This window comes from Geotrypetes seraphini, chromosome 7 (assembly GCF_902459505.1).
Source record: "Geotrypetes seraphini chromosome 7, aGeoSer1.1, whole genome shotgun sequence".
NCBI classification, from domain to species: Eukaryota; Metazoa; Chordata; class Amphibia; order Gymnophiona; family Dermophiidae; genus Geotrypetes; species Geotrypetes seraphini.
The window spans coordinates 28,306,134-28,324,042 of record NC_047090.1 but is presented as its reverse complement, the minus strand read 5'-3'; the positions used below and the strand labels follow the sequence as shown (position 1 = coordinate 28,324,042).

The following is a 17,909-nucleotide window of genomic DNA, read 5'->3' as shown; positions in this document are numbered from 1 at the left end:
GAAACTTTGGATGTGTACGCAGAATCACCTTGTCATGATGAAAGACTGTAAAAGGTGGATCAGCAACTAGTGCATGCAACTCACTGACCCTCCTGGCAGAGGTAAGAGCAATAAGGAAGACCACTTTCCAAGTGAGAAACTTGAAAGGAGCTGTAGCCAAAGGTTCAAACGGAGGCTTCATTAAGGCGGAAAGAACCACATTGAGATCCCAGACTACAGGAGGGGGCTTAAAAGGTGGTTTCACATTGAAAAGACCCCGCATGAATCTGGAAACCAAAGGATGAGCTGAGAGAAGTTTCCCATGAACTGGCTCATGAAAGGCAGAAATAGCACTGAGGTGGACTCTGATGGAAGTAGACTTGAGACCAGAGTCAGACAAAGAAAGAAGATAATCTAACAAGGTCTCCACTGCACGCGAAGTGGGATCATGATGATGAAGAAAACACCAGGAAGAGAACCGGGTCCACTTCTGTTGGTAGCATTGAAGAGTGGCCGGTTTCCTGGAAGCATATAGAATAGAATGAACGGGCTGAGACAGAAGAGAATAAGCTGAGGTCAGCCCGAGAGATACCAAGCTGTCAAGTGCAGAGACTGGAGGTTGGGATGCAGAAGGGTCCGCTGAAGCTGAGTAAGCAGAGAAGGAAACAGCGGAAGAAGAATGGGCTCCCTGGAACTGAGTTGAAGTAGAAGGAAGAACCAATGTTGCCTGGGCCACTGTGGAGCGATGAGAATCATGGTGGCTTGTTCCCTCTTGAGCTTGAACAAGGTTTGTAACATGAGAGGCAGAGGAGGGAAAGCATACAGGAACAGATTGGACCAATCCAGGAGAAATGCATCCGCTGCCAGACGGTGAGGAGAGTAGAGTCTGGAGCAGAAGTGGGGCAGCTGATGATTGTGAGGAGCTGCAAAGAGGTCTATCTGAGGAGTGCCCCATTGAGCGAAAATGGACTGGAGAGTCAAAGGATCGAGAGTCCATTCGTGGGGTTGGAGAATTCTGCTGAGATTGTCTGCTAAGGAATTCTGCTCTCCCTGAATGTAGACAGCTTTCAGGAAAATCTTTTGGGCTTCCTGACACAAGAGGCGAGAGCCTGTCCCACCCTGTTTGTTGATGTAGTACATTGCAACTTGATTGTCTGTGCAAAGGGGTAGAACTTGAGGAAAGAGAAGATGTTGGAAAGCCTTGAGGGCATAAAACATCGCCCGGAGTTCCAGAAAATTGATGTGATGTTTCTTTTCCTGAGCCATCCAAAGGCCCTGAGTTTGAAACTCGTTCAAGTGAGCCCCCCAGGCATAAGGGGAGGCATCGGTGGTGATGACTAGTTGATGAGGAGGTAGATGGAATAGAAGACCTCTGGAGAGATTGGAAGATGTTAACCACCATTGTAGAGATTGACGAAGAGATAATGTCACAAATATGCGTCGTGAGCAAGGATCCATCGCTTGGGACCACTGGGTAGCTAGGGTCCATTGAGGAGTGCGCAGGTGAAGACGTGCGAAGGGGTGACATGAACTGTCGAGGCCATGTGACCCAAGAGTATCATCATTTGCTTGGCAGAGATGGAGCGTTGTGGAAGCACCTGCTGACATAGAAATTGAAGAGTGTGAAGACGGTTGGACGGCAGGAACGCTCTCATGAGGACTGTGTCCAGGACCGTTCCTATGAATTTAAGTCTCTGAGTAGGGATGAGATGTGATTTGGGTAGATTGATCTCGAACCCCAGAAGTTGTAGAAAAAGGATGGTCTGGTTGGTGGCAAGGAGCACTGCCTGAGAGGAAGTGGCTTTGATTAACCAGTCATCCAGGTAAGGGAAGACCTGAAGATGATGAGAGCGGAGAAAAGCAGCCACCACAATTAGACATTTGGTGAACACTCTGTGAGAGGAGGCAAGGCCGAAGGATAACACCTTGTACTGGTAATGACAGTGATTGATCATGAAGCGGAGGTACTGTCTGGAGGCCAGATTGACCGGTATGTGAGTGTATGCCTCTTTGAGATCGAGGGAGCATAGCCAGTCGCCTTGATTGAGAAGAGGGTAAAGAGTGGCCAGAGAAAGCATTCTGAATTTTTCCTTGACCAAACATTTGTTGAAATCGCGAAGATCTAAAATGGGTCTGAGATCTCCTGTTTTTTTGGGGACCTGAAAGTAACGGGAGTAGAATCCCTGCCCCTTCTGATCTAGAGGAACTTCCTCTATGGCGTTCAGAAGACGAAGGGATTGAACTTCTTGAATAAGAAGGGAGGACTGAGGAGTGTTCAAAGCAGACTCTTTTGGCAGACTTTGGGCAGGAAGAGTCTGAAAGTTGAGAGAATAGCCGTGGCGGATGATGTTGAGGACCCACTGGTCCGAGGTGATGATCTCCCAACGGCTGATGTACAGAGTAAGACGTCCTCCTATGGGTTGAGGCAGATGGGCGGATGGTAGAACACTGGCTATGCCCTGGAGAATGAAGTCAAAAGGGTTGCGTAGACTTCTGCTGTGGAGGAGGTTTCACCTGCTGCTGTTGTTGCGTTCGAGGAGGTTGCCGTTGTTGCTGACGCTGACGTCTTGGCTGCTGAGGAACCTGTGGTAAGGGTCTAGCCACATAACAGCGTTGATAGGCTGATTGCTGCCGAAAGGGCCAGACAGGTGGAGTTTTCTTCTTAGTTTTGAGAAGAGTGTCCCAGCGAGTCTCATGTGCGGATAACTTTTGTGTGGTGGAGTCCATAGTCACCAAAAAGCTCATCCCCGAGACACGGGGCATTAGCCAAGCGATCTTGATGGTTGACATCAAGCTCTGATACTCTCAGCCAAGCCAGACGACGCATGGCAACCAGACATGGCCGTGGCTCTGGAGGTAAGTTCAAATGTGTCATATATAGAACGTACCATGAACTTCCGAAGCTGGAGAAGGGAGGAAGAACAATGACGAAAAGCAGATCTCTTGCGGTCAGGTAAGTATTTCTCAAAAGAAGCCAGATTTTGTATGAGGTGCTTCAAATAAAAAGAGAAATGAAAGGCATAATTACCAGATCGGTTAGCCAACATAGCATTTTGGTATAATCTCTTACCAAATTTGTCCATGGCCTTCCCTTCTCTGCCAGGAGGGACTGAGGCATACACACTAGCTCCCGCAGACTTTTTGAGAGTAGATTCTACTAATAAAGACTCATGCGGGAGCTGGGCTTTATCAAAACCAGGTATGGGGATGACTTTGTATAAGGAGTCCAACTTACGAGGAGCCCCTGGAATAGTCAAGGGAGTTTCTAGATTTTTATAGAAAGTCTCCCTTAAAATATCATGGAGAGGCAACTTCAGAAATTCCCTTGGAGGCTGGTCGAAGTCCAATGCATCAAGGAACGCCTTGGATTTTTTGGACTCAGCCTCCAAGGGAATGGAAAGAGACTCATACATCTCCTTCAGAAAGGTCGTGAAGGAGGCATTATCAGGTTTAGAGGATGGATCTTGAACAGAAGGATCCTCTTCACCAGATGAACATGCACCCTCAGAGAGAACTGGCTCTTCGGAGTCACCACACAGATCAGGGTCCCTGATTTGGAAATTTCGATCCCGGGAATCCGGCGTCGAGGGTTCAAGGTGTCAGGATTTACGTACCGACTTACCTGACCTCAAAGAAGCGGTACCGGGAGAGGTGAGAGGCTGTAACGGTGCTGAAGTTTGGACAGCCTGATGAAGAGCTCTCGGTTCCGGTGCCAGTACCGGCATGGAAGTCGAGGAAGCCGAATGGACTGGTACCGATAAAGTGGAAGCGGACAATAGGGGTTGCTCCACTGTCGGTACCGGTGGCTCAAACCAGACCGGGACTGGAAGGTTCAGTGCCAAGAGAGCAGGGAGTAACTGCTGCAACTGCTCCTTAAGCTGCACCTGGAGGACGGCTGCAATTCGCTCGTCCAGTGAAGGCACCGCTTTCTTTTTCTGCAGTACCTGTGGTGCCGCTCGACGCCCAGAGGATGAGGAGGCCGATGACGATGCACTCACCTCGCATTTGCGCGGGCGCCTCATGGTCGGCAGGACTGGACTCGCTGCCACAGCGACCGGAGGGCGCTCGAGCGGGGAAGGCTTCTTAGGTGGCTTACCTGACTGGTGCGACGCCGGCGCGGTGTTGTGCGGCGTCGAAGAAGTGGGTGCCGATTGCGAAGGAGCCGATGCCGGTGTCGATGCCGCAGAGTCAGCCATCTCGGCACCGAAAAGTAATTTCTGTTGAATTTGACGGTTTTTCAACGTTCGCTTTTTCAGTGTGGCACAACGGGTGCAGGTGGAAGCCCTATGGTCCGGACCCAAGCACTGTAAACACCAGTTGTGCGGGTCGGTCAAAGAAATGGGCCGTGCACACCACTGGCACTTTTTGAACCCTGGCTGAGGGGGCATGAACGTAAAAACGGCCCCTGCCAAATCGAAAGCCGAGGCTTCGATGGTGGCAACAGGCCCCGCCGGGGCATACCCGAATGAAAAAAAGAAGTAAGTTTTTTGTTGTTTTTTTTAATAATAAATAAAAGAAAAAGAAAAGAAGGAAGATACTCTTCCGATACCGAAATTACGCGAGCGGGAAGGCGAAAAAAGAGCTTTTCAACAGCCGTTGAAAAGAACGCGTCTTCTTAGCTCCGTGGAAACTAAGAAACTGGGGACCGCGCGCCTCCGTTGGGTGGGAAGGCACTCGTGCGTGCGCAGTGCGGCCTGCTAGAACTTTCCAAGTTCTTAGAGTGCAATCACTCTAAAATTGTCCGTACCGGGGCTCCGTCGGTGCCGTCACCCATCAGTCAAGAATATGCTGCCTGCTTGTCCTGGGATAAACTTTCTTCCCAATGTCAATTCTGACGTCGGAGAGGTCGTTCCGGGCCAGCCAATTGCTGCCTGGCTGACCCGGAACATCCTCTCCGACGACAGAATTGACGTCGGGAAGAAGGCTTCTGGGCTGCGATTAGCAGCAGCAGCAGCAGGGAGGTAAGAAGAGCAGCAGCGGTTGCGGAGCGAGGGGGTTTAAATTGGGCGCTAGAGGGAGGCTTTTTTTTTTTTGCGCGGTAGAGAGGGACAGGAAGCGATCACCTGTCCTGTTGTCCCCGCGCACAGCTTCAGAAGGTTGTCCCTGAAAACAGGACATTTCGGCATCCGAAGCTGTGTGTGGGGACAATGGGACAGGGGATCCAAAAACGGGACTGTCCCGTTCAAAACGGGATGTATGGTCACCTTAACCAAGCATCAAGAGAGTGAGTTACAAGCATAAGAGAGTGAGTTACAAGCATCTGCAGGTATAGCTCCAAATAGAATGGCCACCAAGCATCAAGAGAGTAAGCTTCAAGCATCTGCTGGTACAGCTCCAAAGAGAAAGAAGTATGTCATGTGTCTGAGTGACAAAATACGTGTTTTAGACAGGCTTTATTCTGGTGAGTCTGTTTCTGCTGTCAGCCATGAGATCAATGTGAATGAATCCACAATCCAATCCAACTGGCAGAAATCTTACCTCTAATTAACGAGTCCCTACAAACAGGCATAAAACCACAGAGCTGGAACTCTGATGTAGTAAGACCACTCCTTAAAAAACCCTGCTTGGCTGGCCCAGAACGTCCTCTCCGAAGTCAGAATTGACGTCGGAAAGAAGACTTCCTGTCGGCTTTAGCAGTAGCAACAGCAGGGTGGTAAGAGCAGGGGAAAGGAAGGAGAGAAGCTTCTTTTTTTTTTTGCACGACAGGGAGGAAGGGAGGTAGGCAGGCAGGCAGGCTGGCTTCGGGGGTTGGGGTGGGACAAAGTGTGGAAGGCAGTGAGAGGGACATAGGAAGGAGGCACTGGGGGCACTAAAGAGATAGGAAGGAGACACTGGAGGCACTAAAGACAGGAAGGGACCCTAAGGACATGGGAAGGAGGCACTGGGGGCACTAAAGACAGGAAGGGGCACTAAGGACATGGGAAGGAGGCACTGGGGACACTAAAGACATGGTAAGGAAGCACTGGGGGCACTAAGGACATGGGAAGGAGGCACTGGTGGCACTAAAGACATGGGAAGGAGGCACTGGGGGCACTAAAGACATAGGAAGGGGCACTAAGGACTTGGGAAGGAGGCACTGGGGGCACTAAAGACATGGGAAGGAAGCACTGGGGGCACTAAAGACAGGAAGGGGAACTAAAGACATGGGAAGGAGGCACCGGGGGCACTAAGGAAGGAAAGAGGGAGGGAATAGAAAGGGGGCTCAGGGGAGATATGATAGAGACCTTCAGGATCATGAGGGGCATAGAGAGGGTGGATAGGGACAGATTCTTCAGGCTGAAGGGGACAACAGGTACGAGGGGGCATTCGGAGAAACTGAAGGGAGATAGGTTCAAAACAAATGCAAGGAAGTTTTTTTTCACCCAAAGGGTCGTGGACACCTGGAATGCGCTACCGGAGGAAGTGATCAGGCAGAGTACGGTACAGGGATTCAAACAGGGATTGGACGGATTCCTGAGGGATAAAGGGATCGTGGGATACTGAGAGAGGTGCTGGGATGTAACACAGGTATAGAAAGCTAACCAGGTAATAAGTATAGAAACCCAACCAGGTAGTGGTGCACTCAGATGGACTCTGATCGATGTAGACTTGAGGCCAGAATGAGACAGGTGTAGAAGATAGTCCAATACAGAAGATAGGGAGGCTCGTTGAGGCTCCTTACGATTAGAAACACACCAGGTAGAAAATCGAGTCCATTTTTGGGAGTAGCATTGTCTAGTAGCAGGCATCCTGGAAGCCTCCAACACATCCCTCACTGCTTTGGAAAACTGGAGGGGAATTACGTTGAGAGGAACCAAGCTGTCAGGTGGAGAGACTGCAGGTTGGGATGGAGCAGAGATCCTTGATGCTGAGTAAGCAGTGAAGGAAACACTGGAAGAAGGACTGGCTCCCTGTTGCTGAGTTGAAGTAGAAGGGAGTACCAGGGCTGTCTGGGCCACCGAGGAGCTATCAGAATCATGGTGGCATGGTCTGACTTCAGCTTGACCAGAGTCTTTTGAATGGGAGGAAACGCATATAGAAAGAGATTCCTCCAGTCCAGAAGAAAGGCATCTGCCTCGAGACGATGAGGAATGTAGATCCTGGAGCAGAATTGAGGCAGTTTGAAGTTGTGGGGAGCCGCAAAGAGGTCTATCTGAGGTGTCCCCCACTGAGAGAAGATCTGATGAAGGGGCTTGGAATGGAGGGTCCATTCATGAGGTTGGAGGAGACGACTTAAGTTGTCCGCCAAGGCATTGTCCGCTCCCTGAATGTAGACAGCTTTGAGGAAGGTGTTGTGGCGAATCGCCCAATCCCAGACTCTGAGAGCTTCCTGGCAGAGGGAGGTCGATCCCGTGCCCCCCTGTTTGTTGACATAATACATGGCGACCTGGTTGTCCGTGCGAATGAGGACCACCAGGTCGTGAAGCAGATGTTGAAAAGCTTGAAGAGCATTGAAAATCGCCCTGAGTTCCAGAAGATTGATATGGCACAGCCGGTCCGCACTGATCCAGAAGCTTTGAGTGCGAAGACCGTCCAGATGAGCCCCCCATGCATAGGTCGAGGAATCGGTCGTGAGAACCTTCTGGTGGGGAGGAGTGTGAAACAGCAAACCTCTGGATAGATTTGAAGAGATCATCCACCAACGTAGAGACTGCTGAAGAGCAGGAGTGACCAGGATGTGACGAGTCAAAGGATCTGACACCTGTGTCCATTGAGAAGCCAGGGTCCACTGAGGAATTCTTAGGTGAAGTCTGGCAAAAGGAGTCACATGAACTGTAGAGGCCATGTGGCCCAGGAGAACCATCATGTGTCTCGCTGAGATGGACTGGCGAGAAGACACTGACTGGCAGAGATGAAGCAGAGCATCCAGGCACTGAGGAGGAAGGAATGCTCTGAGTTGAATAGTATCGAGAACCGCCCCGATGAAGGGAAGAGACTGGGTCGGTTGCAGATGAGATTTTGGGAAGTTGATCTCGAACCCCAGACTCTGCAGGAACCAAATAGTCCTTTGGGTCGCCAAGATGACCCCTGGAGCCGAGGCGGCTTTGATGAGCCAGTCGTCGAGGTAGGGAGACACCTGAAGACCATGGTTCCGGAGTGCAGCGGCCACCACCACCAGACACTTTGTGAAGACTCTGGGAGACGAGGACAGGCCGAAGGGAAGCACTCGATACTGCAGATGCAGATGTCCCACCCGAAATCTGAGGAATTTGCAAGAGGCCGGATGAATGGGAATGTGAGTGTAGGCCTCTTTGAGATCCAGAGAGCATAACCAGTCGTTCTGCTCGAGGAGGGGGTAGAGAGAAGCTAGGGTCAGCATGCGAAATCTCTCCTTGACCAGGACTTGTTGAGCACCCTGAGGTCCAGAATTGGACGCAGGTTGCCCGTCTTCTTCGGAACAAGAAAGTACCGGGAGTAAAACCCCCGGTTGTGTTGGTCCATGGGGACCGGCTCGATGGCCCGGAGCCGGAGCAAAGCCTGAGCTTCCTGAAGAAGAAGGGCGGTCTGGGTTAAGTTGGAAGGATACTCTCTTGGAGGATGGTCCGGGGGGACCCGATGGAACTGAAGAGAATATCCTTCCTTGATGATAGTAAGGACCCAAAGGTTGGTGGTTATAGCCATCCATCAATGGTAAAAATGATGGAGGCGACCCCCAATTGGAAAGACAGAAGACAGCAGAACGGAATTGGTTATGCTCCCGACAAGAGAGTCAAAAAGGCTGAGGAGCCTTGGGAACAGCAGAAGGCTGAGGTTTTTGTTGAGACTTCTGCGGGGGCTGTCTCTTCGCTGGTTGCCTCGCAGCAGGAGCCTGCCTGGGAGTGTAACGCCGCTGATATATCAAGGGCGGTCGAGAAGGTCGAGACTGAGCAGGTTTAGGCTGGGGACGAAGGATGGACTGGAATAACTTTTCATAGTCCGACAGCTTCTTCGTCACGGTCTCAATAGACTCATCAAACAAATCCGCACCTGCACATGGGACGTTGGCAAGCCTGTCCTGGAGGTTCGGGTCCATGTCAATGGTTCGAAGCCATGCCAAGCGATGCATGGCCACGGAACAGGCGGCAGCCCGTGCCGAGAGCTCAAATGCATCATATGAGGATTGCATCAATTGAAGACGCAGCTGGGACAGCGAGGCGACGACCTCCTCGTATTCAAAACGAGCTTGAGATGCGATGTAAGGCATAAACTTCCGAAGCACTGGAAGGAAGAACTCCAAATAGGTGGCAAAATGGAAGGTGTAATTGAGAACTCGGGAAGCCATCATCGAGTTCTGGTAGATGCGCCTCCCAAACTTATCCATGGTCCTCCCCTCTCAGCCCGGTGACACCGAGGCATACACCTGGGACGGATGAGATCGCTTGAGGGAGGACTCGACCAACAGTGACTGATGGGAGAGCTGGGAGCCCTCAAACCCCTTATGATGCACCGTGCGATACCTGGCATCCAGTTTGCCAGGTAGGAATGGAGTACGGCATTTCAAAACAACGCATGAAGGTTTGGTCGAGGAGCTTGTGGAGAGGCAAGCGAAGATTCTCAGCAGGAGGATGAGGCAGATGCATGGTATCCAGGTACTCCTTGGAGTAGCGGGCACCTGAGTCCAAGGTGATGTCGAGATCATCCGCCATCTGCCGTAGAAAAGATGAAAAAGACAGCTGGTCCGCCAAGACAGGACGCTGAGACGGACTTGATGAAGTCGAGGCCTCTTGATCCAAGGAGACATGGGATCTATAAGGAGAGAATGACCTGTAGGTATCCTCAAACTCCGGGCCCGGAGGAGGGGAGATATCCGAAGATGAATACCCCACACGAGGAAGCTTCTTCTGAGGTGAGACTGTAGAATGCCTAGATGAATGCCTCGAAGAATGCCTGGAACGGTGCCCCTCCCTTCGTCTCGAAGGAGATCTGGAACGGCGACGCCCAGATGGCTCCGCAGAGGCCTCCAACGAATAGATGGGGCTGGAGGCCGTAGAGCGAAGAGGAGGATGGGCAGACGCCTCTCGAGCAGCATTCCATGGGTCGAGAGATGGTTTGGCAGGGAAGGGACTCCGGAAGAATTCCTCCTGACGACGCCCAGGGCTTCGACTACCCGAAGGCAAATCCCAATTGTCTTCGTCCGGGACGGGTATGGGTTCCAGAGGTGGCATCTCACTAAACCAAGCATGCCTCGATGAACTGGCGGCCAAGCGCCGCTCCTCCTCCCCTAGTAGTGAGAACGAGCGGCGAGGCAGAGGAGGAGGGGGCGGCTCTCCCCCACAAGGAGGTTCCGCATGCCCATGCTGGATTGTGGCAATCAACCTGGGCCCCATGGTATTCATGAGCTCGATGAATTGGGCTTCCAGGAGCGACCGCAGCGAATCCGACAAGGGGGGAGCTGCAGCCGAAGCGGGACCCCCTGTACGGTCTTCGCAGTCCCGGGTGGTCGTGTGCTTAGCCTTGGAAGCCTTAGGCACCTTAAGAACCACCGGGGGAATGGTTTGAGGAGGTACCTGATCTGAGGAGACCGAAGAAGGCACCAGAGCAGGAGGCGGGGTCGAAGCCGGAACGAAGGAGGCCGGCTTCAAAAGACCCGATGCAGCAGGAGTAGATGACGACTTCGCAGGTAAAGGCGAAGCGCTGGTCGAAGTTGAAGGTTCCTTGGAAGCTTCCAACGTGAACATCGACTCCCACAGGAAACAGCGACGCTTGAAAGCACGTGCTGTTAGAGTGGAACAAGGCCGGCACGATTTTGGAAGATGTTCAGGAGGGACAGAGGCATATACACTAGCTCCCGTAGATTTCTTCAGGGTCGACTCCACCAGCAGAGACTCATGGGGAAGTTGGTGTTTGTCAAACCCTGGAATAGGAATCACTTTATAAAGTGATTCCAGTTTTCTAGGGGCTCCTGGAATAGTTAGAGGAGTTTCCAAATTCTTGTAAAAAGTTTCCCTCAAGATGTCATGGAGGGGTAACTTCAAAAACTCTTTGGGAGGTTGGTCAAAATCCAAGGCATCGAGAAATGCCTTGGATTTTTTAGAGTCAGACTCTAGAGGAATTGAAAGGGTGTCTGACATCTCCTTTAGGAACTTGGTGAAGGAGGAGTGCTCTGGCTTACTAGCAGGATCCTGCACCGATGGATCATCCTCATCAGACGAATAATCTTCCTCGGTACCGAGGGGATCGTCAGAGTCATCCCACAAGTCAGGGTCCCGTACCGATTGAAGACGGCCCTGAGAAAGGGGAGTGGAGGATTCGGTATGCTTGGTCTTGCGTACCGATTTCCCTGAACGTGTCGATACCGTACCTGGTGACTGTACAGCGGTACGGGTGTCAGAGAACGGTACCGGATCAGAAGCCGAGTAAGCAGTACGCCGAAGAGACTTCGGCTCGGCTGACAGAACAGGCATAGATATAGATTTTTGCGGTGCCGATAATGTCGATGCCGATAAAAGAGGCTGGTCGACAATCGGCACCGAAGGCTTAGTCGGTACCGACACTGGAAGGTTCGGAGTCAGCAGAGCCGGGAGCAATTGTTGCAGTTGCTCCTTAAGTTGGACCTGTAGGATGGAGGCAATACGCTCATCCAGAGTCGGTCCCGATGGCATCGGTACCGCTTTTTTCTTGCTCGGTACCTGCAGTGCAGCTCGACGCTCAGGCGAAGTGGATGCTGATGAAGCAGCAGTAACTTCAATGGGAGCGGAGCGCTTACGGGGCCGGCGCGCAGTCTGCAGGACTTGGCTCACTGCATGCTCGACTGGCAGCCCGAGAACAGTAGGGGAAGGCTTCTTAGCCGGCTTACCTACGGGGTGCGACACCGGCGATGGATCTTGCGGTGCCGACACTACCGGTGTCGACTTGGAGGAAGTTGCAGGAGTCGATACCGGTGGAACTTCCATAGCAGTACCGAAAAGGATCCGCTGCTGTATTTGACGATTTTTTAAAGTTCTCTTTTGAAGAGAACTACAGCGGGTGCACGTTTCTGCCCGGACCCCGACACTGCAGGCACCACTTGTGCGGGTCGGATAAAGATATAGGGCGCGCACACCGCTGACACTTTTTAAAACCCGGTGAAGGGGGCATGAAGGGAAAAACGGCTGTAGCAAAATCGAAGCCCGAGGCTTCGATGGTGCCAACAGGCCCCGCTGGGGCCGACCGAGAAAAATCGAAAAAAATTGATTTTTTTTTTTTTTTGAACACAAACGAAATAAAATAAGAAAGAGAAAAATTCTCGAAGAAAAAGAACGCGCAAGCGGGAAGGCGAGTAACAATGAAAAAAATTTCCAACAGCCGTTGGAAACACGCGTCTTCTTAGCTCCGCGGAAACTAAGAAACTGGGGACCGCACGCCTTCGTTGGGCGGGAAGGCACTCGCGCACGCGCGGTGCGGTCTAACTAGAACTTTCTAAGTTCTTAGAGTGCAATCACTCTAAAATTGTCCGTACCGGGGCTCCATCGGTGCCGTCATCCATCAGTTAAGAATATGCTGCCTGCTTGTCCTGGGATAATGAGGATAACGGCTCCTCAGGAGATAATTTAGCTGATTTCCCCGAAGACGAGGACTTCCCAAACGAGGAAGGTTTGATTAAAGTCAAGGTGAAAGGCAATAGCCCCGTAGAAGACTTCACTGGATTCGAGGTTGAAGTCGGGGCTGGAACCGGTGTTAGGACCTTAGGTAAAGGCCTATCTATACCGCTGAATATTTTTTCTATCTGAACTCGACGACGTTTCAGGGATCGAGTTTGAAGCAGAACACAGCGGGCACATAACTCCGGACGATGGTCAGGTCCTAAACTGGGACCACTCGTGTGGGTCAGTGAGGGAAATCACACGCTGGCACCGGCTACACTTCTTGAAGCCTGTGACCGGCCGGGACATAGAATGAAAAACAGCCACGGCTCAATCGAAGACCTCAGGCTGAGGCCATGGAGTAGGCTCCGCCGTAACACGAAGAAAACAACAAACAAAGCTTAATTGAATTTTTTAAGAAAATGAAACACGCAATAAACACAGTGACCCTGTCAAGAAAAAACACGAGCCACGGTGAGAGAAAGCACAAGTAGAACTAAGTCTAGCGAAACGAGGACTTCTCGGCTCTGCGGAAAACTGAGAACTGAGGAGACGGGTGCCCTATGTTGGGCAGGAAGGCACTCGCGTATGCACGGTGTGGCAGTTGCAAACTTTCTAAAAGTTTTACAAGCAAGTCTGCTTGCGAGGCTGTCCGCATCGGGGCTCCGTGGAGGACGTCACCCACATGTGAGAATATCTGCTTGCTTGTCCTGGGATAATGATCAAACACTTTGAGACCGACAAAAGGCTGCTATAGTGACAACAGCTTTCTTTACCCATTATAAGATATGGTCCTTTCAACTGTAATGTACTACTTATTATTACTTTCCATTTCTATAGTAATTCTAGACATATGCAGTTTTATATACAAACACATAAAGGAAAGTCCCTGCTCAAAAGAGTATATTCAAGATGGACAAACAGGACAAACAAGAAATTATGGAGTTTAATTTATTTGGGAATGATTAAAATAACAAGATGTTAAGATTAAAAACATTCTCAAAAAAGATAGACCTTTGATATGGATTTGAAAAAGTGTCATTGTCTCATCACCTTACCACCACTCCCTTTCACTGAGCTGTACTAAAATAAAGCTGGATAAGTTTGTAGTGTTTCAACCTACTGTATGTAATGTTTCTTCAATGACCTGATGAAGAGAACTTTCAAAAGCTTGTCAAAGATACAGTGAGTTAGTTCAGTCAGAAGGTATCACTTGCAGTTTGATTGTTGACCTTTTTTTTCAAGAATGGTGCTCACAATTTTCTGCTTATAGAAATTTCTATGACCAAATCTATATTTCTTTGAATATAAAATCTTTGAACTTACGTTTTGCAATGGAAAGTATCCAAGATGGGTCACTTTTTAAAGATTTCTCAAAGCTTTCTTCATCATGCTCTACAGTTTCATCAGCATCTGAAATAGTTTTTCTTACTGAAACTGAGCGAGAGGCTGCTCTCGATGCAAAGGTGGTTTTTTCATGAACTTTCTGGTTCTTCACAAGCTGTTTTTCCTATATATGCAAAACAATCATACTATAACTACAGAAAATTATTTTTATGCTTCAAAATTTAACAAACTCTCTTATACCCTCATATGTACCCTTTGATATATATGGCTTACAGATAAAGCACAGTTACTTACCGTAACAGGTGTTATCCAGGGACAGCAGGCAGATATTCTTGACTGATGGGTGACGGCACCGACGGAGCCCCGGTACGGACAATTTTAGAGTGATTGCACTCTAAGAACTTTTTAGAAAGTTCTAGCTCGGCCGCACCGCGCACGCGCGAGTGCCTTCCCGCCCGACAGAGGCGCGCAGTCCCTCAGTTAGTATAAGCCAGCTAAGAAGCCAACCCGGGGAGGTGGGTGGGACGCAAGAATATCTGCCTGCTGTCCCTGGATAACACCTGTTACGGTAAGTAACTGTGCTTTATCCCAGGACAAGCAGGCAGCATATTCTTGACTGATGGGTGACCTCTAAGCTAACAAAAAGAGGGATGGAGGGAAGGTTGGCCATTAAGAAAACAAATTTTGTAAAACAGATTGGCCGAAGTGACCATCCCTTCTGGAGAATGCATCCAGACAATAATGAGATGTAAAAGTGTGAACTGAGGACCAAGTAGCAGCTTTGCAGATTTCCTCAATAGGAGTGGAACGGAGGAAAGCTACAGATGCTGCCATTGCTCTGACTCTATGGGCCGTGACAGAACCTTCCAGTGTCAGTCCGGTCTGAGCATAACAGAATGAAATGCACGCTGCTAGCCAATTAGACAACGTACGTTTAGAAACAGGACGTCCCAATTTATTCGGATCAAAGGACAGAAAAAGCTGGGGAACTGATCTGTGGGGTTTCGTACGCTCCAGATAGTAAGCAAGAGCCCTTTTACAATCCAAAGTATGCAGAGCTTGTTCCCCAGAATGAGAATGAGGTTTTGGAAAGAAAACCGGTAGAACAATGGATTGGTTGAGATGAAATTCAGAAACAACCTTGGGGAGAAACTTTGGATGTGTGCGCAGAACCACCTTGTCATGGTGAAAAACCGTAAAAGGTGGATCTGCAACCAGTGCATGAAGCTCACTGACTCTCCTGGCAGAGGTAAGAGCAATAAGGAAAAGTACTTTCCAAGTGAGAAATTTGAAAGGAGAAGTAGCTAAAGGTTCAAATGGAGGTTTCATTAAAGCTGAAAGAACCACATTGAGATCCCAGATAACCGGAGGGGCTTTAAGAGGTGGTTTCACATTGAAAAGCCCACTCATGAACCTGGACACCAGGGGATGAGCTGAAAGAAGTTTTCCATGGACTGGCTCATGAAAAGCTGCAATGGCACTGAGGTGGACCCTGATGGAAGAGGACTTCAGGCCAGAGTCAGACAAAGAAAGAAGATAATCCAACAACGCCTCCACTGCTAGGGAAGTGGGATCAAGATGATGAAGAAGACACCAGGAAGAAAATCTCGTCCACTTTTGATGGTAACATTGTAGAGTGGCTGGTTTCCTGGAGGCATCCAGAATGGAACGAACGGGCTGAGACAAAAGAGTATCAGTCGAGTTCAGCCCGAGAGATACCAAGCCATCAGGTGTAGAGACTGAAGGTTGGGATGCAGAAGGGTTCCCTGCTGTTGGGTAAGCAGAGAAGGAAACAGAGGCAGAAGAAAAGGTTCCCTGGAACTGAGTTGAAGTAGAAGGGAGAACCAATGTTGCCTGGGCCACCTCGGAGCAATCAGAATCATGGTGGCTCGTTCCCTCTTGAGCTTGAACAAGGTTCTCAACATGAGAGGCAGAGGAGGGAAGGCGTACAGGAACAGATTCGACCAGTCGAGGAGAAAAGCATCTGCTGTTAGACGGTGTGGAGAGTAAAGTCTGGAGCAGAAAAGGGGCAGCTGATGATTGTGAGGAGCTGCAAAGAGGTCTATCTGAGGAGTGCCCCATTGATTGAAGATAGACTGCAGAGTTACTGGATCGAGTGTCCACTCGTGAGGTTGGAGAATTCGGCTGAGTTTGTCCGCTAAGGAATTCTGTTTTCCCTGAATGTATATAGCTTTCAGGAAGAGATGGTGATCTATGGCCCAAGTCCAGATCTTCTGGGCCTCCTGGCATAAAAGGCGAGAGCCTGTCCCACCCTGTTTGTTGATGTAGTACATCGCAACCTGATTGTCTGTGCACAACAGAAGGACCTGAGGAAAGAGAAGGTGTTGGAAGGCCTTGAGGGCGTAAAACATCGCTCTGAGTTCCAGGAAATTGATTTGATGCTTCCTTTCCTGGGCTGACCAAAGACCTTGAGTCTGGAACTCGTTCAAGTGAGCTCCCCATGCGTACAGAGAGGCGTCGGTGGTGATGACTAGTTGATGAGGAGGCTGATGGAACAGAAGACCTCTGGATAGATTTGAGGATACCAACCACCATTGAAGAGACTGACGAAGAGATGATGTCACAGATATGTGTCGTGAGCAAGGATCCGATGCTTGGGACCACTGGGTAGCAAGGGTCCATTGAGGAGTGCGCAGGTGAAGACGGGCATGAGGTGTGACATGAACTGTGGATGCCATGTGCCCCAAGAGTACCATCATTTGTCTTGCTGAGATGGACGGCAGAGGAAGCACCTGGTGACATAGAGACTGAAGAGTCTGGAGACGATTGGATGGTAGGAAAGCTCTCATGAGGAGTGTATCCAGGATCGCTCCAATGAATTGAAGCCTCTGAGTGGGAATGATATGAGATTTGGGTAGATTGATCTCGAATCCCAGAAGTTGTAGAAACTGGATGGTTTGGTTGGTGGCCAGAAGGACTGCTTGAGCGGAAGTGTCTTTGATCAACCAATCGTCCAGGTAAGGAAATACATGCAGGTGGTGAGAGCGTAGAAATGCCGCTACCACAATGAGACATTTGGTGAATACCCTTGGAGAAGAGGCAAGACCGAAGGGCAGTACCTTGTACTGGTAATGACAATGATTGATCATGAATCGGAGATATGGTCTTGAGGTTACATTGATCGGTATGTGAGTGTAAGCCTCTTTGAGATCGAGGGAGCATAGCCAGTCGTTTTGATTTAGGAGGGGATAAAGGATGGCTAAAGAAAGCATCTTGAATTTTTCTTTTACTAGATGAATGTTGAGATCGCGAAGATCCAGGATGGGTCTGAGATCTCCTGTCTTTTTGGGAACTAGAAAGTAACGGGAGTAGAATCCCTGCCCCTTTTGATCTAGAGGAACTTCCTCTATAGCGTTCAGAAGGAGGAGGGATTGGACCTCCTGAATAAGGAGGGCCGATTGAGGACTGTTCAAAGCAGACTCTTTTGGCAGGCTTTGAGGTGGAAGAGTCTGAAAGTTGAGAGAGTAGCCGTGGCGGATGATGTTGAGGACCCATTGGTCCGATGTGATTACTTCCCACCGGCTGAGGAACAGAGAAAGTCGACCTCCTATAGGCTGAGGCAGGAGAGCAGGAATAGGGATACTGGCTATACTGTGGAGAATGAAGTCAAAAGGGCTGTGACTTCTGCTGAGGAGGTTGTTTAACAGCTTGTTGCTGCTGCTGTTGTCTGGGAGGCTGACGTTGTTGTTGCCTCTGACGCCTAGGTTGCTGAGCAGTGGTAGTCAATGGACGAGCTGTGAAGCGGCGTTGATAGGCCGATTGCTGCCTGTATGGTCTTGGCGGAGGAGGCTTCTTTTTATTCTTGAGCAAGGTATCCCAGCGCGTCTCATGAGCAGAGAGCTTTTGTGTGGTTGAGTCCATGGAATCCCCAAAGAGCTCATCCCCTAGGCATGGGGCATTGGCTAACCGATCTTGATGGTTAACATCAAGCTCGGATACCCGAAGCCAGGCCAAACGACGCATAGCTACTGACATTGCTGTCGCTCTGGATGTGAGTTCAAAGGTGTCATATATGGATCTCACCATAAACTTACGTAATTG

General features: G+C 50.0%; 1 protein-coding gene across 11 annotated transcripts in view; it reads right to left on the bottom strand.

The window, feature by feature from the left end:
- The window catches only part of CCDC38 (coiled-coil domain containing 38), a 223,766-nt gene that overhangs the window by 189,553 nt on the left and 16,304 nt on the right, over window positions 1–17,909 (bottom strand). For all 11 annotated transcript variants that reach the window (XM_033951517.1, XM_033951516.1, XM_033951511.1 and 8 more), the window contains one exon: window positions 13,827–14,010. In XM_033951517.1, the coding sequence (XP_033807408.1) occupies window positions 13,827–14,010 (184 nt within the window). The remainder of the gene's footprint in view (window positions 1–13,826; window positions 14,011–17,909) is intronic.